At 49.9% G+C, this 22164-nt stretch overlaps 1 protein-coding gene and 1 long non-coding RNA gene across 2 annotated transcripts in view; one reads left to right on the plus strand and one right to left on the minus strand.

The window, feature by feature from the left end:
- The window catches only part of LOC110218407 (shootin-1-like), a 24035-nt gene continuing 1871 nt past the window's right edge, over positions 1 to 22164 (minus strand). Inside the window, 17 exon segments of the mRNA XM_078149262.1 lie at positions 1 to 955; positions 2031 to 2081; positions 4524 to 4639; positions 4909 to 4955; positions 5166 to 5215; positions 5217 to 5299; positions 6474 to 6567; positions 8654 to 8800; positions 9173 to 9267; positions 9476 to 9557; positions 10841 to 10938; positions 11377 to 11397; positions 11400 to 11517; positions 13559 to 13653; positions 14412 to 14460; positions 14953 to 15053; positions 18868 to 18934. Of these exon segments, the coding sequence (XP_078005388.1) occupies positions 485 to 955; positions 2031 to 2081; positions 4524 to 4639; positions 4909 to 4955; positions 5166 to 5215; positions 5217 to 5299; positions 6474 to 6567; positions 8654 to 8800; positions 9173 to 9267; positions 9476 to 9557; positions 10841 to 10938; positions 11377 to 11397; positions 11400 to 11517; positions 13559 to 13653; positions 14412 to 14460; positions 14953 to 15053; positions 18868 to 18916 (1767 nt within the window). The 5' untranslated portion in view covers positions 18917 to 18934 and the 3' untranslated portion in view covers positions 1 to 484.
- Positions 20978 to 22164, plus strand: part of LOC144455727 (uncharacterized) — a 10184-nt gene continuing 8997 nt past the window's right edge. The window contains exon 1 of the long non-coding RNA XR_013484420.1: positions 20978 to 21569. This is a non-coding gene — a long non-coding RNA (uncharacterized LOC144455727). The remainder of the gene's footprint in view (positions 21570 to 22164) is intronic.

Consider the following 22164-nt stretch of genomic DNA (forward strand, 5'->3'; position numbering starts at 1 on the left):
TCAGTTTTTCAGCATCAACTTTAATGACAGGGCCTGGGTAGGACTCAGGATGAGGAAGAAAGGTTAGAGATGGGTAGCATGTGTGTCCCTCTGGATCCTTTCTCCCAGGCCTTTGAGAGAAACATTCCCCTTGCCATTCCTCCTCAATTCAAAGGCTTAGCTCTGTCTGATGCCCTATCTTTTCTGGGAAGTGGGTCATCCAGATTGGGGTGTGTTTGGGTTAAGGGGAACTTTGACTTCAGGGAGTCTTAGGGGAGGGGCAGCTTCAGCCTGTGGTCTAGCCTGCTACAGACCAGTGCTGCTAACTTTGAAGTGCATGTCCTTTCCTCATCACTCTTAACCACCTCCCTTCTCCCTCAGCAAATTGTCAGGGACTTCCTAATCCCCAGCCTTCCTGGGATGCTCTGGTCAGATGAGGAGGTTAGGGAAGGAAACATGACTTTCTTTCTTTCCTTTTTTTTTTTTTTAAAGAAACATGCTTTTCTTATACGTCTTCTGGCTGGCCCCAAAGGACAGATGCCTTTGACAGAGCTGGGGTCCTCAAGCTGACCGGGGCTTGGGGAATGGAGGCCTGATCTGCTTGGGTTGGCTCTGCTGGGCATTCCTTTGCCTCCCTACTGAAGTAACGGTCAGTCACACGATGGCTTCTTAACCCAGGCGAAAGGATTGTTCGACCTACTCCAGGAAGGCCTCTTGGAACAGCCCCAGCCTTGCCTCCCTGAACAATTGTGGTCCCAGATCCACAGTCCTCACATTGGCCCTGGATCTTGGAGCCTTGAGCCTCAGCCCTGAATACACCTTTGCGTCCCGACTCTGTGCCATCCGGAGGTCCCGCTGAAGTGGAGTCAACCAGGTGGCGCCTTCTCTGCAGGATGGCCACTAGCTGGCCATCGGGGACCCTCCAGCTGCTCTTCTTTCTCCTGCTGCCCCTGCGCAGGGGCCGGCATTTGGAAGCCTGGGGATGGAGAGGCCCTTAAGAGATCCCTCCCTCACCCTCCATCCATGACGGAAGGTGAGGGGAGCACAGGAAGGCAGCAGCTACTGGAGTCTTCAGACCCCGCCTGGAACCAGGAGGAGCGGGCAGCAGCAAGCCCATCTCCTGCGTCCTTAACTATTTTGTAAGCGAGCCCTTCAGAGAAATAGGGAATCTCAGAAGGCAAGGGGCCACAGAGGACATCTGGTCTAACCTGGTTACACCCAGCAGGGATCCACACCAACAAGTCTCCCGAGAATGGTCCTACAGCCTCTGCTTGAAGGCCTCTAATGATGGTGAACTCACTACCTCCTGCTGTGGATAGCTCTAATCTTCACAATTCCTCATGTAAAACTAAAATCCGCCTGTCTGCACTCTCTACTCATTGCTCTAGTTATCTCCTCAGAGGCCACGTAAAATAACATCATCCTTCTTTCGCATCCTTGAAGATAGCTCTTGCATGCCTGCATTCCTCCATACCCCGAGTCTTCTCCAGAATAAACAGTCCCATTTCCTTCAGTGGGTCTTCCCACAATACGGTCTTTTGTTCCCCTGTCATCCTGGCCACTGTTCTCTGGTCTAGCTTGTCAAGGCCCTGCCCCAAAGGTGAGGTCCAGAGCCAGACTCAACACTCCTAAGACTCCTGGGCTCATGGGGCAGTCAGTTGAACTAGGATGGGGCTGGCATCAGAGGAAAGAGAGGTTGGGGGAGACAGCCTCCATAGCCCAGTTTGAACTGCCCACCTAGAGGTCATATGACTGGGAAGAAATTCCCTCAATCTCCCATTGCCTGTCACTGTGTCTGAAATCCCACCATTAGCACTTCATTCCTATATCCGCTTTGGGTTCTACAGGGCCCTCCCCAAGGTTCAGTTTGCTGTTTAGTCCCTTACAATGTGGTTCAGGTGATTTTTTTTTTTTGCTCCTTGACAAGAGTCTGGTTAGTACTGGACGTTCATTCACCGCCTCAGTTTCACAGTGGCTCGCGCCAAGCAGTGTCGGATCTCCCCTTCCCCTCCCCCACTTCCCTCCTTGCTCCCCAGTCCGATGCCTCTCACCAGCAAGGTCTGCAGTTCAGTTATCGCAGCACTCCTACGTTTGCTTCGGTCCTGGGAACAAAAAGAGGAGAACCCAGACTGCATAGAATCTGCACAGCCCGCAGCCCTCTCTGACGAACTCTGTTAGACAACTCTCCCTTGTGTATCCCTGCATTTTCCATGACTCTAGGGAGGAGATGCCATCCTCCCAGCTACCTAGGATCTCTGCCTCAGATTCACCTTGGGCTCCTCTCTTTCCCTCACCCCAGCTTCCAAAGGGTCCCATTGATTTCTCATTCCCAACATCTCTGGAAATTCTTTCCTTGGTTCAGGCCCTCATCAACTCGTGCCTAGACCACCGCCCCCCTCCTGAGTGGTCTCCCAGCTTCCGTGTTTTCCCTTCCCCAATCTGCTCTCCTCATAGTTGGCCAAGTCATCTTGAGGTGCTCAAGAAGGCCCCCCTGCCTTGGGGCAGCTGGGTGGTGCAGTGGACAGAGCACCAGCCCTGGAGTCAGGAGGACCTGAGTTCAAACCTGGCCTCAGACCAAGCACTTGACACTAGCTGTGTGACCCTGGGCAAGTCACTTAATGCCAATTGTAAAAAAAAAAAAAAAGAAGCCCCCCCCCCCCCCCGCCCAACAATTTTGCCTTTAGCATAAAATACAAATATCTCAGCCTGGCATTCAGAACCCTCCACCATCTTGTTTCCATCTGCCTTTTCAGCTCCCCATCAGCCCTACCAGGCCTGGAAAGGTCACGTCAATCAAACAGCCTATGGCTCATTCACCATCCCTGTGACTTCAAAGTCCAAAACCCCCTTCCTGGCTGCCACTCCCTTCCAGATGTTGCCTTTCCTTACTAGAATGTAAGCTCTCTGAGGGCAAAGCCTGTCTTTTTGTGTCTGTATTCCCAATGCCTAGCACAATGCCTGGCATATAGGAAGTGTTTTTTCATCCATCCATTCATTCATTGTATCTTCATGTCAGTTATTTCAAACCTTTCTCCCCCAGTTAGACCCTCCCTTAGGACTAAAGCAACAAATGGCCAGAACACCCCGTGCAGTGTCTGTGCCTGCTCCTGAATAGCCCTGCACCTCTTTGCCTTGAAAGGGCAGACGGAGGTCCTTACCGTCTCTGTTTCCTGACGCTGGGAGACCTTATTCTGCACCACTCCCCCTTCTTCCCTCACTCTATGGGCCGCACAAACTAGAGGCTTCCTGAGCCTGACATTTTATCTCCCACCTCCCCGCATTTGTACACACCAGCCTCCCTGCCTAGAGTGCCCTCCCTCCTCATCTCATCTCCCCACAAGGCTGAGTAAAGGGGCTGCTCCTCCATGAAGCCTTTCTGGATTCCCCCGGTGGGTGGTGCTCTCTCTATCTTCAAGTTACTTTGTGTGCCCCTCTCAACACACCTGTTTCTTTCTCAATAGAATGTGGGCTTCTTCTTCTTCTTCTTTTTTTTCTTTTGTTTGTTTGTTTTTGGCTAGGCAGCGGGGTTAAGTGATTTGCCCAGGGTCACACAGCTACTAAGTGTTATGGGTTGAGGCTGGATTTGAACTCAGGTCCTCCTGAATCTAGGGCTGGCGCTCTATCCACTGTGCCACCTAGTGAATGTAGGCTTCTTGAGGGAAGGAACTATCTTGGTTTTGTCTTCTTGTCCCCAGCACCTTGCATGGTGCCTGGCACATAGTGTACTTAATAAATGCTTGCCCAATTTGCTAGTAAATTGAATAACCATTCAAAAAAAAATCCACAAAGCACCTGCTATGAGTAGTGGTGGGAAAAGACTAAGAAGAATGAGAAACATTTCCTGCCCTTGTAGCACTTCCATTCTAATGTTGGAGTTACATAACAGCTTTAGTGGGTCCAGATCAAGCTTCACCTCCTCTAGGACACTGTCCTGACCATTCCAGCCCATATTGGTCCCTTCCTTATAGGATGGTGGTTTGAAGACAAATTAGATAATAATAAAAAGCTACCATTTACACAGCACCTACTACGTGCCAGGCACCAGGCTAAGCACTTTATAATAGCTACTGTTTACACAGCACCTACTATGTGCCAGGCACTGTGTGCCAAGAACTTTTCAGATATGTTCTTATTTGAGCCTCACAACAATTCTGTGAGGTAGGTGCTGTTAGTATCCCCATTTTGCAGATGCAGAAACTGAGGGAAACAGGTTAAGAGCCTTGCCCAGGGTCACGCAGCTAGTAAGTGTCTGAGATTGGATTTGAACTTAAGTCTTCCTGACCCCAAGCCCAGGGCTCTGTCCTCTGTGCCACCCCGCTGCCTCTTGGATGGCATCACATCTGATCTCTTTATTTTACTGATGAGTAAACTGAGGCCCAGAGAGGCTGTGACTTGCCCAGTGCCTGAGCCAAGCAAGCTCAATCCCAGGTTTCCATCGTATAGAGCTACTGCCTCCTCTTCCTTAAGCCCCCACCACTAAAGCTGGGCCCATCTCCTTTGAGTGGTGAGGGAGGGAGGAGGCCAGGTTTCTCAGGGAGCAGTACCTGACTGGGGTCCTTCTCTCTGGCAGCCGGTCTCAGCACAACTCCTTGACGAATCCTGTCCATCATTTCCTGCATTGCCTTTGCCTTCTTGTCTTCCAGGGAGGGGGCTGCCAGGGCTGGGGGGCAGTGGACATTGGGGAGGGGGCAGAGATCCATGGGAAGAGATCCCACCTCCTATTCTACCTGGTCCTTCTTTCCCCTTCCCATCTTCTCCCCAACATCCTCCTTGTCCTTCACTTTAATAAATAGTATTTTTTCCAATGACATAAAGACCGTTTTAACATTAATTTTTAAGTGTCCCCCATTGCTGACCCCCGGCTTTCCTCTCCCACCCAGACCCCCAAGCTGGCCTCCCGAAGTTCCTTTTCCCATACACCTTGCTGACCTGGTTGTGGATTCAGGCCTCGCCTCAGCCGGATGACCTGAAGAGGGCTAGGGATGGAGACGAGGGGGAATCTTAGGAGCCACAGCCACATCGCCTCCTTTCTTCCATCCACACTTGACGTTCCCTTCCCTGTCTCCCATCCTTCCCCCCAAATCTCCCTTCTCTCCTTTCAATCTCAGGACCTGCTCCTCTCATCACCTTCCAGATCATTTCAGGGAAGCAGGGTGGGCTGAGTGAGGAGGAGGGGGGCTACTTACTCTGCTGCAGGAGCAGAGGGCGGAGGCAGTGGGGGTGGGGGTGGGGGTGGCGGTGGTGGGGGGAGCCGGAGGCAGAGCCTCTGGTTCCTGGCTTGGGGTTTCGGCTTTCTTCACCCTCTCTTCCAGGGCACAGACTGCAGATGGAGGTGGGGAAAAGCAGTATAATGAACACTAAGTCTCTGGGGACTTCACCTGTAACTGCAAGCACTCCCAGAGACCCCAGCAGAGTTTCTTTGGCCAGCACGGCACTGTGCACAGATCCCTGCATTTGGGGTCTAAGTTTAAATCCTGACTCTGCTTCTGTGTGACCATGAACAAGTCACCTGACCTCTTCAAGCATCAGTTTTCTTTTCTGTACAATGAGGAAGTTAAATAACATCTCTTCCATCCCTAAATCTATGATCCAATGACTGGTGATCTCTAACTCAAAATCACAAGTTTCCTTGGCTTTTGAGGTAGTAAACAGGATAAATTAATCCACTTATAGTAAGTGAATAATTGTTGAGGTCTTTAACGTGCTTCTTTCAGAGTTAGACAAATCTAACAGAAATGAGAACAGGAAACAATAAAAAAGTTAAGGATCTGAACATAATATAAAAACAGATACAATTTAGTGTCGGGGAAAGCCTTGGGGATCATTTAGTCTAATACACTCATTCTTTAGATGAGGAAACTGGCCCAGAGAGTGATTTTTCTCAAGTTTAATAATAATTAAAAAAATAGCTATTATTTATATAAGGCCCACGACATGCCAGGCACTGCATTAAGGGTTTTATAAATATTATCTTGTTTGATCCTCACGTGAACCCTGGGTGGTAGGTGCTATTATTATCCTCATTTTTTACAGATGAGGAAACTGAGGCAAACAGAGGTTAAGTGACTTGCCTAGGGTCACAAAGCTAGTAAAGTGTATGAGCCAGATTTGTCCTGTGCTCTGTCCACTGTGCCACCTCACTGTCTCATTGTAGAGCTAGGATTTGAACTCAAGTCCTCTGAGTCTAAATGCAGTTCTCTCCTCACTAGGTTACAGCTTCCTTTTTAAGTCTTGGGAGCCTAGGCTCGGAAAGGGGGGTCTTCACAGCTCCAGGCCACTTCCTCCAGGAAGCCTTCCTTGATGAACATGACGCATTTTTCAATTCACACTTAGCAACACTCTTTCTTTCCTCTCCCTGCCTTCTTGTAATAAGCTCCTATAGCTCTGTCTCTCCTGTCAGGCCAGGGCCATGAATGTGTGCATGTGTTGATCAGCAGTGGGAACAGGGCATTTCAGGAGGGGGAAGGTACAGTGGTCGTCCAAGGAGAACATACCCAAGGCCTCCAGCTGGGCATTCTTCTCTTCTATCTCCTTTAGCTGCATCTTGAGGTATCCCACTTCTTCCTGGGATGCTTCCCAGGACACTACCTGGTGGTTAGCAGGACAAAAGTAAGTAAGTTTTTCTTTGCTAGACTTGTTTTGTTCTCTGTTCTGTGTTTCCGTAGACTGCAGGGAGTCAGGGAAGTCTTCTGCCCCTGGAGAGCCTTGTTGGGGAGATTCATGGTATTTATAGAACACGAGCAGGCCAGAAGAGGACTGGACTTGAATGATAGGCTCGTAGAATCTTAAAGATCACCTCTCAATGTTATGCATGAGTAAACTGAGGCCCATAGACACTAAATGACGACCAAGGTCACACAGGGACAGCTAGGTGGCTCAGCGGATAGAGTGCTGGGCCTGGAGTCAGAAAGACATGAGTTCAAATCTGGCCTCAGATACTTCATGACCCTGGGCAAGTCACTTAACTCTGTTTGCCTCAGTTTCCTCATCTGTAAAATGAGCTGAAGAAGGAAATGGAAAACTACTCCAGTATCTTTGCCAAGAAAACCCCAAATGGGGTCACAGAGAGTCTGACACAAAGTCCAAATAGCGAGTGGCAAAGGTGTGGTTTGCACCCAGGCTGACTTTCTACTGTTCCCCGAGTCCTAGCCACTGCTGACAGCTGTCCCTTTCAGCGATGCAATCACGGGTCTGATGCAAACAAGCCAACAAACCCCCGCCCAGAGCCTAGGGCACCATTTGGACTGAGAATCCGCAGGTGCTGGATGGGAGAGACGCACAGGGTGCAGTGGAGGAAGGAGGGAGATGCCGTGGCAGTCTGGGGGAGGACGGCCTTCTCTCTCCAGCCTCATCACTTCTCCCTTCTCCTCAGAACTCTGCGTTCCATCCAAAATGGCTTCCAGCAGCCAGTCAATCAACAAGCATTTATTAGGCACTTGCTGTATACCAGACACTGAGATAAACACTGGGATACAAAGAAAAAGCAAAACCATCCCTGCCCTCAAAGAGCTTAGGTTCTTATGAAGGAGGAGACATGTAAATAATAGGCACATACAAGATATTTACAGAGTGCATAGGAAGGAGGTACACTCAGAGGGGAAGACTAGCATTTTCCCCATCTCACCTCCACGCCTCTGCATAGGCTGTTCCCTCTGCCTGGCATGCTATCACCTTCACCTCTGCCTCTTGGAACTCAACTCCCTTAAGGCATAGCTCAGGCGCCACCTTTGACCTGAGGAGTCATCTCCTGATTCCCCTCCAACACTCCTCCCCATGACAAGGCTTAGTATGTATTTCATATTTACTTCTCTGTGCACAAATGCATGAAAATGAGATGAAATTTGTAAAGTGTCCTGTAAATGCTGGCTATTATGAGCATTGCTGGAGGCTCTTCTTCCTTAATGCCACCCTAGCTCATGGGCAAGTCACTTAACCTGCTTGCCTCAGTTTCCTCATCTGTAAAATGGGGGTAATAACAGCACCTTGCTCCCAGGGTTGTTGTGAGGATCACACGAGGTAATTATTGTCAAGTGCTTAGCACAGTGCTGGGCACACAGTAAGGGCACACGCATAAATGCTTGTTGTTGTTGTTATTATTATTATTATTATTATTATTATTATTATTATTATTATATGTGTACATGTCGTTTCTCCAGCAGGACGTGAGCTGCTTGAGGGCAGGGGCTCTTTAAGCACTTTTATCTTTGTGTCTCTAGTAGTCAGCCTGGCACAGAGTATACAGTAGGTGCTTAATGCGTGCTTGATGAATTGAACTGAAGGCTCATAGGACCATAGATTTAGCTAGCTGGAAGGGATTGAGTCTGACCTCTTCATTTTACAGGTGAGGAAACTGAGGCACAGAGGGGAAGTAGTCAGGGTCATACAGCTAGTAAGTGTCTGAGGTGGGATTTGAACCCAGGTCTTTCTGACTCCGAGTCCTGCGCTCTATCCACTGGTCTACAGTACCTTCCAGGTCCAAATCCCCCATACCCCTGAATCTACGAGCCATCTTGGGTTACTGGCCATGGGCTCTGTCTCTGCTTGGTCGACCTCCTGTATCTCTGAACTTCCCTCCTGTCCCGGCCACTTTCATGCCCAGATCGCGCTGTATCAGTCAGACCTGGCCCCAGACTGCTGGGACCCTGGGCATGCTGAAGCCCCTCCCCTATCTCACCTGCTCCCTGTGCTGACATGTTGCCTCCTCCAGGGCTCTGCTCAGTGCGGCCACTTCCTCCAGGGCTGCGGACAGCTGGGTCCCGGGGGCGTGGTTCTGCAGGAGGATGGCGCTCTGTCGGTGGGCCTCTTTCTTCTCTACCAGCATCTGGAATGGGGTGGGATGGGGAGGAAAGGGAGGCTGTGAACAGAACCCATAGGGCTGGTCCTTCGGGGCCAGGTCATGGGGACAAGTGTCTAAGGCTGATGAATTCTGAGGATCATTGAAGGGTGGTCCAGTCCGAGCCCCTTCCAGGTCTCAAACTCTGGCTCTGGATCTGCACCTACGAGCGCCTGTCATCTCCCCGATAGGATGGAAGCTCGCTTCCTAAGGGCAGGGGCTATTTTCCGTCTATATCTCCAAGGCCTCGCTGGGTGCCCGGGCTTTATAAATCCTTGGTTTCGGGATGCTAAAATCCGCTCACAGGGGCTCTTAGGCACAGTCACACACACCAGCCGTGGGAAAGGGCCAAGAGGGTACCTTGTGGGCGAAGATCTCAGCCTGCTGGCGCAGGTCTTGTTCTAGGTGGAGCTGCTGCCAGGCTTCTCCACACTCCTGCAGCACGAGGTGGGACACTGGGAGGGAGGGAGGGAGGGGCGTGAGGGAGGACAGCACCAGGAAAGGACCATCTGGCACAGTCTGGGGAAAGGAGGGGAGGCTGGAAATGAAGAGTGTTGGATAATGTTGGGATCCCAACAGCTGACCCACTCCAAGGCTAGGTTGGGAGACGCTGGCTCGGCATAGATGGGCATATCCTCCCTCGCCCCAGCGCTCCTCACTCACCCCGCTTCAATTTTGCCAGGGCTCTTTGAGACTGCCCCATGGAAGTCTGCAGGGAGCTCCGCTCCAGCCTCTCCCTCTGAATCTGTGGGGACAAGGTTGGGGACAGGAACACCTGAGATCTGGACAGGCACAGAAACAGAGTCCTATACACAGCCAGCCAGCCAGCCATGGCCCCACACGCAAAGGGATGAGAACAGAAAGAAAGACACGTGCAGATGGGTGAAGAAGACACAGACACACCAGTATGGAGGGTGCCAAAGACCCAGACAACTGGACAGCCACGGACAGACAGACAGACAGACAGACACACACACACACACACACACACACACACACACACACACACACACTCAGAGCTGGACCGCAACAAGCCAGCAGAAGGATGGACCCAGGCAAACAGACGTAGGTGTGAGGTGAGATACAGATACAGAATAGGGAGGAAAATAGACAGATGTGGACAGAAGCAAGGGACAGGCACAGACACTCCCTGAGGTGGACCCAGGGACGCAGAAGAACACAGACAGATGGAAAAGACAGTCAGATCTGCAGAGGGCTGTGGATACAAAGACGCATACACTGATGGACACAGACGGATGTGAGGGGCTGCCCCACACGTGGCCAGGCTGAGGGCAGGGTGGGCTGATGCTGCAGGTGCCTCTGTTTTTCCCAGAGGATACCAACTTGGGCTTGTGCTGCTGGCCCTACAGCTCTCCTTAGCTCATGGAATCTTCTATTTAGAGCTGGGAGGGACCCCAGAGGTCATGTGGTCAAGGATGCAGAGACCCAGGGGTGCCCAAGGTTACACACAGTGTGTTTGTTTTGTGGCTTTATGGTGGGGACCCCATTTCTGTGGATTTCCCCTATTTGCCTTCCCCAGTGTTTTTCTAGAACATTCTCTCTGCTCTGCCCCCCATCCCCAAGCTGATCTCCTCAGTGCTTCCCCAGCTCTCCCCCCAAAATCTTTCTATTTCCTCAAAATAGGCAGAGTGAAGTGGAGGGGGTCCAATCTCAGTGTGGATTCCGAGGGAGAGAAAAAAGGGCCACTCCCAGAGGGGTGGCTGGGCGTGGCACACACTTCACTCTTCATTTCCACTGGTTCACATTCAGCCACACCATATTCTGTTGGGTCTTGTGAGAAGGGGGATCACAAGAAGAGAGCTTAGAAAGGTCCTCTAGTTCAACAGTTTCCTCCTCCTCCTCCTCCTCTCCTCCTCCTCCTCTTTTAAGTGGGGGGAGATAGAGAGAGGAAAAGGGGAGGGAGATACAGAACAGGGAGAAGAGGAGCCGCAGTAGAGAGGGAAGGAGGAAAGGGGAGGAGGGACCCACAGAGAGGAAAAGGGCTGGGCGGGCCCCCAGCCCCCCTACCTGCTCTTCCTGCTCCTTCAGCTGCTTCCTGAGCTCTTGCACCTGAAGGGCTAGTTCCTTCTTCTCTTGAAGGAGTTCGGCCACCCGAGCCCCAAGATCTTGAGAGGAACAGAGGCAGCTCATCTTGGGGGGAAGCCCTCAGACTTCGAGGGGGGCTGGGGATCTTGGTAGCCATTCCTTGGCCTGAGGCTAGGCAGTACTCACTGCCTGAGACTGGATAGCTCTCTGGTACCTGCTTGGGCTCCCCTGGGACCCTGGGATCCTTGGCTCCAGGATACTTTTCTCCCACTGGGTATAGGGGCTAGCCCTGCCTGGGGCTCCCCAGACCCCGGAGGCAGAAGAGAGAGGCCAGGTCAGCCTAACTTTCTAAGCTTACCTACTATTTATGAGTGAGGGAATTACAGCAGGGTATGTGGGGGGCATTGGGGGCTGGGCTCCGGGCCCTCTGCTCACTGGCTTAGCCTCGCTTGCCCCCCTGAGGTTGAGCTGGTACAGCCTTGACCCTGGTTGCCTGGTTTGGCCCAGTCTCTTCTCACCTCTGATGTGTTGCTGTTCTGACTGAGGCTGGGCTCTGAGGGGGGACCCTGCTCCTGGGGCGTGGTGGGCAGAGGCTCAGGGCCCAGGCAGGGGGGGAGCGCAACACTCAGGCGCTTCAGCTCCTCATTCTCCTGGCTCACCTGGGGGAGGATAGAACAAGGGTGCAGAGAGAGGTGTGTGCTCATCAACTGGGGAGACACATCCCCTCCCCCCAGCGTGTCCCTTGGTCTGGGTGGGGGCAGCCCCTGCCTGCCCTCAGGGAGTCCTTGGTCCTATTGGAAAGATAGCCTTTTCCCTCAAGGAGCCCCTCTGGGCTTGGGGGAGACAGGCTTTGGGGTTCCAGCAAAGTCAAAGGCCTCAGCTGGCTTCTTTTCTGAGGGGGCCCCAGGGCTGAGAGCACACCTCAACTGCCTTAGCTGGGACAGGACTTTCATTTTTCCATCAGTCTCAGTTTCCTCATCTGTCAGATACAGATTTAAGTCCCAATCCTATTTCACCTGGGCAATGGATGGGACACAGGCGGCTGGTGGAGCTAAGAAAGTCTACCCTTCCCCCCGATCAAATGGGGGTGGGCCTGTCAAACATGATAATCATTCCCCCTAATTCAGAGTTTTGCAGTTTTCTCAGCAATTTTAACAATTTTTCCCCCTCACCGGATTCTCACCAAATACTATGAGGTAGATAGTAAGTATTGTTACCCCATTTTAGAGATAAGGAAACTGAGTCTGAGAAAGGTGAGGTGACTTCTCCAAAGTCACACAGCCAGTAGGTGGCCTGTCAAGATTTGAACCCTGGTCTTCTGACCAGGTGGTAGTGTTAGATCAAAAATACAAATGAGGTCAGGTAGAGAAAGAGGCTGTTCTGCTGCGACTTTGGACTTAGATGGTTTCAAACCTCCCTCAGAAACTTGCTAAGTCATGTGATCCTGGGCAACATTTGACTTCCTTCAGGCTCAGTTTACTCATCTGTACAATGGAGATAAAAGTAGCTCCTGCTTCCTAATGTTGTTGTGGAGATCAGATGAGGCTATCAGCCAATAAGCACTTATCATAACTTTATCATATTTTTTTCTTGCTTTTTGGCTGGGCAGTCAAGGTTAAGTAAGTAGCCCAGGGTCACACAGCTAGTGTCTAAAGCCAGATTTGAACTGAGGTCCTCCTGACTCCAAGGCTGGAGCTCTATCCACTGAGCCACCTAGCTGCCCCAATAAGTACTTATTAAGCACCTACTGTATGACAGGCACTGTGCTAAGTGCTGAGGATACAAAGAGAGGCAAAGACAGTCCCTGCCCTCAAGGGGCTCACACTCTGATAAGGAGACAATGTGCAGACAACTAGGTGAGTGCAAGGAAAATAAAATATAAATATATATATATATATGTGTATACATATATGTGTACATATATGTGTGCATATATACATTTACTATCTATCTATTCCCTTCTCTCTCTAGTCTTCCATCATCTATCTCCCTATCTAGTCTATCATCTCCTCTCACCATCTTTTTTTATTCTATTGTCTCCTTCCTTCCCTCCCTCTCTCACTTTCTCTGTCTCTGTCTCTGTCTCTGTCTCTGTGTCTCTCTCACAAATGGAAGCAGAGTCTGTGTGTTCGTCACCTAAGGACCAGCCCAGTAAGTGAGGAGAGGTCACCTCCGGGGGGTTGGCTACCAATTTATTATTTTTCTTAACTAACCATGCAAACTTATGAAGTCCCCTGCAAAGGACTAGAGGAGCCGAGGTCCGTGCTGATGGAGGGCAGGGCCGCATGGCTGTGGCAATAACAGGTCATATTACATGGCACTTTAAGGTTTGCCGAGCTTTTCACAAATGGGATCTCACTTGATTCTCACAGAAGCCCAGGAGGCAGGGGCTACATTGCCTCCATGTGCCAGATAAGGAACCTGAGGCTAAGAGAGATGGCTTGCCCAGGGTCGTTCAGGCAGGAAGTGTCTGAGGTGGGATTTGAACCCAGGGTCTCTGACTCTGAGCCTGGCACCCTCACCACCACCTGTCACTGATGAGATCACTGGGACTTGAAGTAGATGATGGTGGGAGGAAGAAAGACAGTGGGACCTTGAATGAACCTTTCCTGAGGTAAGAAACCACGTGTGGTGGGGAGGCTGGGGAAGTGGAGGGGGCAGAGGCTGTTCTGTGGGGGTGGTGGGAGGAGCCTTACTCACCTGGGCAGCGTAGACCTCTGCCTGCTCCCTGCAGGACCTCTCCACCTGGCATTCCGCCTCCAGGACAGACAGCTCAGTCAGCAGGGCCTGGGAGGCTGGGGAAGAGACAGTGACAGAGCGCTCTAGCTCTGCTTGGGATCCTCTCTCCCTGCACTAGAACAAGACCCTCCCGGCCCGGCCTCTCTGGGTTTCCCTCCAAGGAGTAGAATTCCATTGCCTGGCCCACCACCAGCCAGTCTCCTTCTCTCCAGCTTAGCTTTGTGATCCTGGTTCAGGGCTCTGCTCTTGGCAGCCCTGGGCTTCCCCAGCCTGGGCCCTGATCATGACGGGGGCCTGAATCTTTGTGCCCTCCCAGCACCATCTTGCCTTTGGCCCCAACCTCTGACTTGGCATCCAGAGGTCTGGTTTTGTGCCCAGGCTCTACTTCCTAAGCTCCAATCCGGACCTGAAGATGGAGCGAGATGGAGGGGATGGCCAGGACAGCTCTTCATGGTGCCCCTGACAAGGGGACATGTTTAGTCGCCTTTCTGGAAGCCAGGGTGGATCCTCTCCAAAATGCAGTCATCTCTTTCAATGGGCTTTGGAGCTGTGCCCCTAGCAGTGGGGATGGGCTGCCTGAGCCATCCACACTCTCAGGAGAACCCTCTCTGACATGGCACCTCTCTGTGAAATGCTCAGTGGACCAGAAGGATTACAACAGGCCTCATTAGCTCTAACGACTTGGCTAATCTAGTCGGCAGGACAACACCTTCCCGTCCTGATCACTTTCTCTCCTATATGCTGCTGGTCTTTGTCTGCCTTCCTGGGAGGGCAAAGGGCAGAGAGAGGGGGAGGTGGTTAGGGATGGACTCACCTTGCTCTAATTCCATCAGTTGCTTCTGGTCCTGCTCCCAAGATCCTTGCTGAAATGGGAGAAAGGGAGAAACCTAGCATCGGCACGGCCACCCCGGGCTCCTGGGCCTCTTTGGTCAGCCTCCTAGAGAGGGCCATAGTCCCTGCCCTCAAGGGGTTTCGGTCCCTTTAGATGACCCCCATCTGGCATGGTCTCCAATCCCCTCACCATCTTGGTGGCAAGAGAACTGCCTCCAGATTTTGTGAGCTTGGACAAGTCACTTAATCTCTCTGGGCCTCAGTTTCCCCAACCATGAAATGAAGGGGCTGGACTAGATCACCTCTAAGTTCCCTTTCAGCTTGAAATCTATGATCTTTTGGCCACTTGGGTCATTTCCCCTGAAAGTCACACTCTCCATTCTGAAGGTACAGACACAGCTTTTAGGCCTGGTGTTCTGGATCATTGAGGCTCTGTCTCCACAGGATAAGCCTGTGGGTTCTGGGCCAGTTTGGGGAGTGATGAGATTGTGGTGTCAGGGAGAGTTTAGCAGGTGTCTCTGTACCTCCTCCAGCTCTTCTTCCTCATCTTCGGATGTGCTGGCTTCCTCCGAGAGGGAAGACTCATAGCTGCTTTTTCTGATGTCACCAAGGTCTTCAAGGATAGCTGGAAGATACAGGTCCGTGGGGCCCTAACTCAGGACCTCCCCCATGGCCTGGGGCCTGAGGCCTGTCCATGGTTCCTCTCTTTCCTACCTGTACCCTATCACACCCACCCCACTGGACATGAGCTTTCAGAGAAACTCTGCCTTGGGGGCTCTCTGCCCTCACCCACTGACATCTATCTGGTCCCATCTCGGCCAACAGAACTGGGCTCAAAGGCCTTCCTTCAGTGAAGACTTCCTTGAAAAGTTTCTTCTTGCTCTAGTCACTCATGACTCTCTATTCATAAAGCACTGGGGTGTAGAGTGGGGCATACTGAAGAGCTCAATGGATTTGGAGGCCAGTCCCAGCTCTCACCTTACTAAATGTGTGCCTAGAGTGGGGCATTTCTACCCCTTTAAACTGTAGTTTCTCCATCTGCGAAATGGGCATAAAATATGGCCTTTATCTATAGGTCAACTTTAAAGGGCTACATAAACATGAGTCATTATTATACTACAATTTAGACACAGGACTAGGCGGGATAGAGTTTGATGGGAGACATAGGCCCTACCCTCAAGAAGTTCCTAATTTGATGGGGGAAGATAGCCCCTGTCCTTAGGTAGCCCTTGGCCTAATGGAGAAGACACAGGCCCTGCCCTCAATCGATCAGTCAAGATTTTATAAGGTGCCTACTATGTGCCAGGCATTGTGCTAAGCACAGGGTATGTAGAAAGAGACAAAAGACAGTTCCCTGCCCTCAAGGAGCTCACAATCTAACAGGGGGAGACAAACAAGCTATATACAGGATAAATAGGAAATAATTAATAGAGAGAAGGCCCTAAAATTAAGAGGGCTTGGAAAAAACTTCCTGAAAAGATGGGATTTTAGTTGAGACTTAAAGGAAGCCAGGGAGGTCAGAAGAAGATGAGAAGCAAGAGAATTCCAGGCACGGTGGACAGCCAGAGAAAATGCCTGGAAACTGAGAAATGGAGGGTCTTGTCTGTGCAACAGGCAGAAGGCCACGTCATTGGATCAAGGAGTGCTTGCTGGGGAATAATAGGAAGAATGGAGAGGCGGGAGGGGGCTAAGATATGAAGGGCTTTGAATGCTAAAAGGTGGGTTTTCTATTTGTTCCTGAAGGCATTTATTGAGCAGGGGGTGTGACATGATCAGACTTGCACTTTAGGAAAGTCACTTTAGTGGCTGAATGGAAGATGAACTGGAGTGGGGAGGGACTGGAGGCAGGCAGAGCCCTCAGCAGCTGCTGTAATCATCAAGGTGATGAGGTGAGGAAGCCTGCACCAGAGTGGAGGCAGTGTCAGAGGAGAGAAGGGGGGTTATTCAAGGGATGGTGCAAAGGTGAAATTGCCAGGCCTTGGCATAGATTGGATATGGCGGGTGAGAGAGAGGAAGTTCAGGGTGAGCCCTTGGCTTTGAGTGACCGGAAGGATGGTGGTGGTGCTCCTGACAGTAATGGGGAGATTAAGAGGGTGGGGGGGAGGATTTAGGGGGACAGAGAATGAGTTGGATTTTGGACATGTTGAGTTTAAGATGTCTATGAGATATCCTGTTCAAGATGTCTGAAAGAAAGCTGGACATGTGAGATTAGAGGTCAGCAGAGAGGTTAGGGCAAAGAGGGAGATGTGAGAGCTGTCAGCATAGAGAGGATAATTCAATCCACGGGAGCTGATGAGATTCAAAGTAAAGTAGAATAGAGGGAGAAGAGAAGAGGGCCTGGACCAGAACCCTGCCAGGACACCTATGGTAAGAGGACATATCTGGATGAAGAGGAAGAGAAGGAAACACAGAAGGAATGGTCAGATAAGTAGGACAAGATCCAGGAGGGAGGGGTGTCCTGAAAACCTAGAGGCTGATCAATGGTGTCAAAGGCTACTAGGAGGTCAAGGAGAACGAGGATTTAAAAAAAGGCCATTGGATTTGGTGACTAAGATCATTAGTAACTTTGGAGAGAACAGTTTTGGTGGCATGGTGAGGCTAGAAGCTGGATTGTATGGAAGTGGAAGCCCTTACTGTAGATGGTTTTTCAAGGAGTGTAGCTACAAAGGGCAAATAGATAAAGGATGATAGTCTGAGGGCATGGAGGGATCAAATGAAGGCTTTTTAGGATGGGGAGACGTGGACATGTTTATAGGAAATAGGGCAATGAGCAAGTAGATATGGAGAGATGGAAAATAAGTAATAGAGTGGGATGATGGGGGGGCGCTCTGTTGGCTGAGATGGGGTAGGATGGATCACTAGTGCAGGTGGGTCTTGGTAAGGAATAAGGCCACCTCTTCACATGAGATAAAAGTGAAGGAGGAGATAGTGGCAGAAGGCATGTGAGTGATAGGAGGTAGCCAAGGAGTCTCTGGTCTGATGACAGAGACCAAAGTCCTGTCTGATGCTGATGTTGAGGGGAAAGACAAGCAAACACGGAAACAAGAACAGAATTAGCAGCAACCATTCATAGACACCAAGGTTGGGGTGCATCGGGAGGAAGCCTTTCCAATCTGAGCATGACCTCCCTAAAGGCAAGACCCCATTATCGCCTCTTTTTTCTCCTATGGTACCAAACCCGGCTTGATTCCAGCAGGAGCATAGTAGGTCCACAGTAAACACCCATTTACCTAAACAATATAACATATCTAATCATAGAAGTCTTAACTGAGAAGGTGAGTTTTAGGACAGAAAGGTGGGATTTTTGGGGGATGGTTAGAGTGGGAGGGAGAGGGACAAGCTCAGGTTTGCCTTTGTTAGAGAGGAAATCTGTCCAGCTGCCTACATAAGAGAATACATCCATTGACCAAGGTTCTTTCATTTGGCATCTATCCCCAAGGCTCTTCCTCCTCCTTGGTAAATCTTCTACCATCCTAGTTGGGAATATACTCTGTGATCCCTCCCTTCTCCCTCCCCAATCACAACCAGACAGCAGATTGTAGATTAACTCAAAGCCCAGCTGGAATGGCTGCCCCAAGGCTGCGGCAGGAGAGCCCTGTTATCTTGGTCCCTGTGTGAAAGGGAAGTCAGTATTGGGGGTAACTCACAGCAAATGCTGCAAATAGGCTAAGACCTGGGGGAAAGGGGGTTGGGAAGGAAAGAGGAAGTGTTCTGCCATGATCTCTTTGATTAGATGCAGTTATTTGTTTAAGTCAATGGGTGTTTCCTGAGGATGGAGTCAATACAGACTGATATAGAGGGGTGGACCGACAGAGGCCAGTGTAGGCACAAGGGATTTTTTTTTTTTTGGTCTGGGCATGGGAATTTATTGGTGTAGGGAACTGCCTTCTCAGGAAACTCCATCTACCAATGCAGATCAGTGACTGCTTTGCAAGTTCAGTCTCTAGACGTTTGCCTCAAACTCTGACCAAGGGGCTGAATAACTTATGTGGCCTATATGTGGCAGAAACAGGACTTCAGTCCCTTGTCTTCCCACTCCAAGGCTAGCTCTCGGACCACTGATGATCCCAGGGCTCTCAGGAGTGAGTGCAAATCATAGGACCCAGTAAGACTGTGTTAGAGACTGTGTGTTTGAGCCTCTGTGTGTCAGCGAGTTGGTCCTCTCAGTGTAAGTATTTGTGTGTCTGTCTCTGGTGTGCTAGCCTTTGATGTTGTCTCATTCTGTGTTTATATTGTTGAGTCTTTCTCTGCTGTGTGTGTTTCTCTTTGTCCAACTGTGCATACGTGTATGTGTGTGTGTGTCTCTGTCTTTGTATCTATTTCTTTTTGATGAAAGATGAAAAGATGAAATCCTTCCCTGCACCCCTTCAGCCTTCTGCATGGCTCTTCATCTACTGTCTGTGCCTGCTCACTTAGTAGGAATGGGGGCAGTCTCTTACCTGCTAGGACTCCGAGACCCTCCTCCTGCTCCTCACTACAGCCTTCCATGCTTTAGAGCTCTGCAGCCTGAAGAAAACAGAAGTGATCTCTGGGTTGGTTCTTTCCCTAGTTCTGTCCCCACCCTCTTCTCTGCTTGCCACCCATGGTAGGGCTGCGGGCCAGAAATCTGTTTGGCATTCCTCCCATTGGAGCTCTGGTTATCCACATACCCCATCCTAGAACTGATTTTCCCACCTGTGATCCATATCTAGGGGAGGAAGTGAAAAGGTCGTGTGGCGTGAGGTCTCTGCGTGTGTGCATGGTTGTGTGTTGGGGGTGGAAGAAGAAACAAAAAGTCAGTGGGCAGGGTTGAACCCTGTCCTACTTCTATCCCACTAGTCTCAACTTTCTTTTTCAAATCTACCCTGGACAGATTAATCATTTCTACTGTCTATAGGACAAAGTCCATGATGCCGTCTCTCCACCACCCCTAAAGATGACTAGTTCTGGAGAACTAGAGATGAATCCTGGCCCTACCACTTGGTACCCATGTGACCTTGGGCTCCTCACTTCCTTTCTTTCTTCACCTGTAAAATGAAGGGGGTGGATGATATGGTCTCTGAGCTCCCTTCGAGCATTAAATCTCTGACCTTTTCAGCCAGTCTCTCCAGCTGTGAAAGGAGAAGGCCAGATCAGAGGGTCTGGACATCCCCTCCTATCTCTAATTCTTATGGACTTATGGTCCCTTAGTTCTCACTTTTCTCTTTATACAAACTCTCTGTTCCTACTAGGCAGGTGTTATCACTGTCTCTCAAATACTCTGAATTTGTTCATGCCTTCTCCCACTTTCTCCTATCTTCTCTGCCCGTCCAAATCCTACCCTAACCCACACACTTAAAGGTCCAACTCAGCTCCACCCTCCTCCAGGCAGACTGCCCTAGTTTCTTCCGACTCATTTCTCTCCTTTCCAAGCAATCCTACCACTCAGAGTCTGAACCACAAGATGATTATCTTCTGTTTCACGCATTTGACTCTTGTTACCCCAGTGAAACTGGAAGTTGTCAGAGGGTGGGACTCTGCCTTTTCTGGTTTTTCCCACAGGTATCCCAGCCAGGCCTGGTTACACTTACTTTGATTTGAATTGAACCATTAAACTAGGCCAGGTGATTCATTGCCTCCCCAAATATCAGCGTTAAAAGGAATCTTAGGGATATTCTAGTCCACCCCTCCCCCATCATTTTGGGGATGCATAGCACTCCCTCTGGGAGCTGTTCCCCAACCTGCATTCATACTCAAAGATTGAGGCTCACATGGTGGTTACTACCTGAGGTTCTGTGGGTGGGTCTGTACGTTACAGGTGGTGCTTTCTTATGAGCAATCAGCCAGTAGACATTGTTAGCTCTTATCAAATTAATTTGCTCAAATGGTATAGCAGGAATAATAGTAACAAAGCATCCCCCCCCCCCCAATCTGGCCCATGCTCTCCCAGAAGCACATGGTGTGCAAGGGAAGGGTAGGCTCAAATTTAAAGTATAATGGTAGTGAAGAATACATGCAATTATAGTGACATAACCCAAAACTCCCAATACTGTGGAGTCTGGAAGTATTTTCTCTTCACAGAGTCTTCACACAGCTCCCTACGCATGTAAGCTCTCTGCTAGGAGGCGCTTGTTGAACTCAGTGCCCAGCTCTTTTCTCTGCTGCCAGGGGTCACAATACTTGAAACTGCTTCCTTCTTAAAATGACTCCATCCATGGCTGTCTGGAGAGTGTATCTATGTTAGACACGGTGAGATAAAGTGTCTCCTACTGGTCTCTCTCCTCTCTACACCCTTCTCCCAATAGCCATGTAGCTTTAAAGGGGAGAAATTTCCTCCTCCTTCTCCTGCAGAGTTCTCTTCCATCTCTGCCATTTCAGGAACTGCTGAAACTGGTCCAAGGCATAGTTATTTAAGGTTCCTACAGGCCTGGCCGTTTTGTTTGTTTAGTGAGTGAGTTCTTGACTGAATCAGAGAATTATTTGCACCTTAAAAAGGGATCAAGACTTAGAGGCATCTTTACAGTTAGTTTAACACCTATTAATTAATTGTGATTACATTCTGGGCCTTCTGTTACTGTTTTGCAGGTGGGTGGTAAAATCTCCCCTCTTGCAATGTCTTGTGGGCTTCTCCAGGACTAATCTAGCCTACCCAGGTCTCTGGGATGAATGGTCTGGAATGGAATGACAAGTTCCCCTCAACCAGAGGAGATTCCCTTCTGCTCCCCAGAGAAGGCAGACCCACTGCATCTCCAGCTGAAGCCTCTTCATGATGTCATGATGTAGGAAGTTTATAAGAAAGAGAAGGACTTTCACCAACAGTTCACAGAATCACAATTAATTATTGTACTAATCCTTGTTCTTTTGTGTCTCGATTAATCAAAAAACAAGCATTTAGTAAACAATTGCTTTGTGCCGAAGAGAAACAATGACTCAAGAGTGAATTGGATTTAAGAAAGGCAAAGTTGTGCAAAGTCTTTGGCCTCATTCTCTCTTCCAGAATCATTGAAGTGCAAGGACAAGACAAAAGTCAGATCAACTGGTGATAGCCCGAAGCGCAGTGGATGACCTTGGGGTCTTCGATCAGACCAAGTTCTAAGTGCTCCACAGCACCTGTTTCAGCTGCCTTCATGGCCCTTAAAACAAATTGTTCTCATCTGCCCATTCCACTGAGATACAAAGACAGGTAAGCCAATCCTTGCTCTACGGAGATTACTCAGAACTTTACTGGGGGCAGCTAAGTGACACAGTGGATAGAGTGCCGGGCCTGAAATCAGGAAGACTCATCTATCTTCCTGAGTCTAGATCTGGCCTCTTACTAGCTGTGTGACCCTAGGCAAGTCACTGAACCCTGTTGGCCTCAGTTTCTTCATCTGTAAAATGAGGTGGAGGAGGAAATGGCAAACCACTCCGGTATCTCTGCCAAGAAAACCCCAAATGGGGTCACAGAGAGGTGTGAGAGAAATGATTATTAAATAACTAACTGTTAATATTGGGGATTTATCTATCCAGAAACCTTATTCTCTAACTGTGCTGAGCCAGTAGAGATTGGATTGGGTTCTCCTCAATTTTGCTCAGACCCCATCCACGGTGGGAAATCTCATTGAGTTCTGCTCTGGTTTGGATGGGGATAAATTCTTTGACTAGATTGCCCAAGGCTGGGGGTGATTTGGAAGTAAATGACTTGATTGAAGTCAGTTGCCCTCCCATCCCCCCCCCAGCCCCTCAATGAAATAGATCCACCTCTCTTTATAATATTCATTCTTTTTCATTACTTGTTA

This window comes from Phascolarctos cinereus, unplaced genomic scaffold (genome assembly GCF_003287225.1).
Source record: "Phascolarctos cinereus isolate Bilbo 61053 unplaced genomic scaffold, phaCin_HiC Scaffold_2;HRSCAF=192, whole genome shotgun sequence".
NCBI classification, from domain to species: domain Eukaryota; kingdom Metazoa; phylum Chordata; class Mammalia; order Diprotodontia; family Phascolarctidae; genus Phascolarctos; species Phascolarctos cinereus.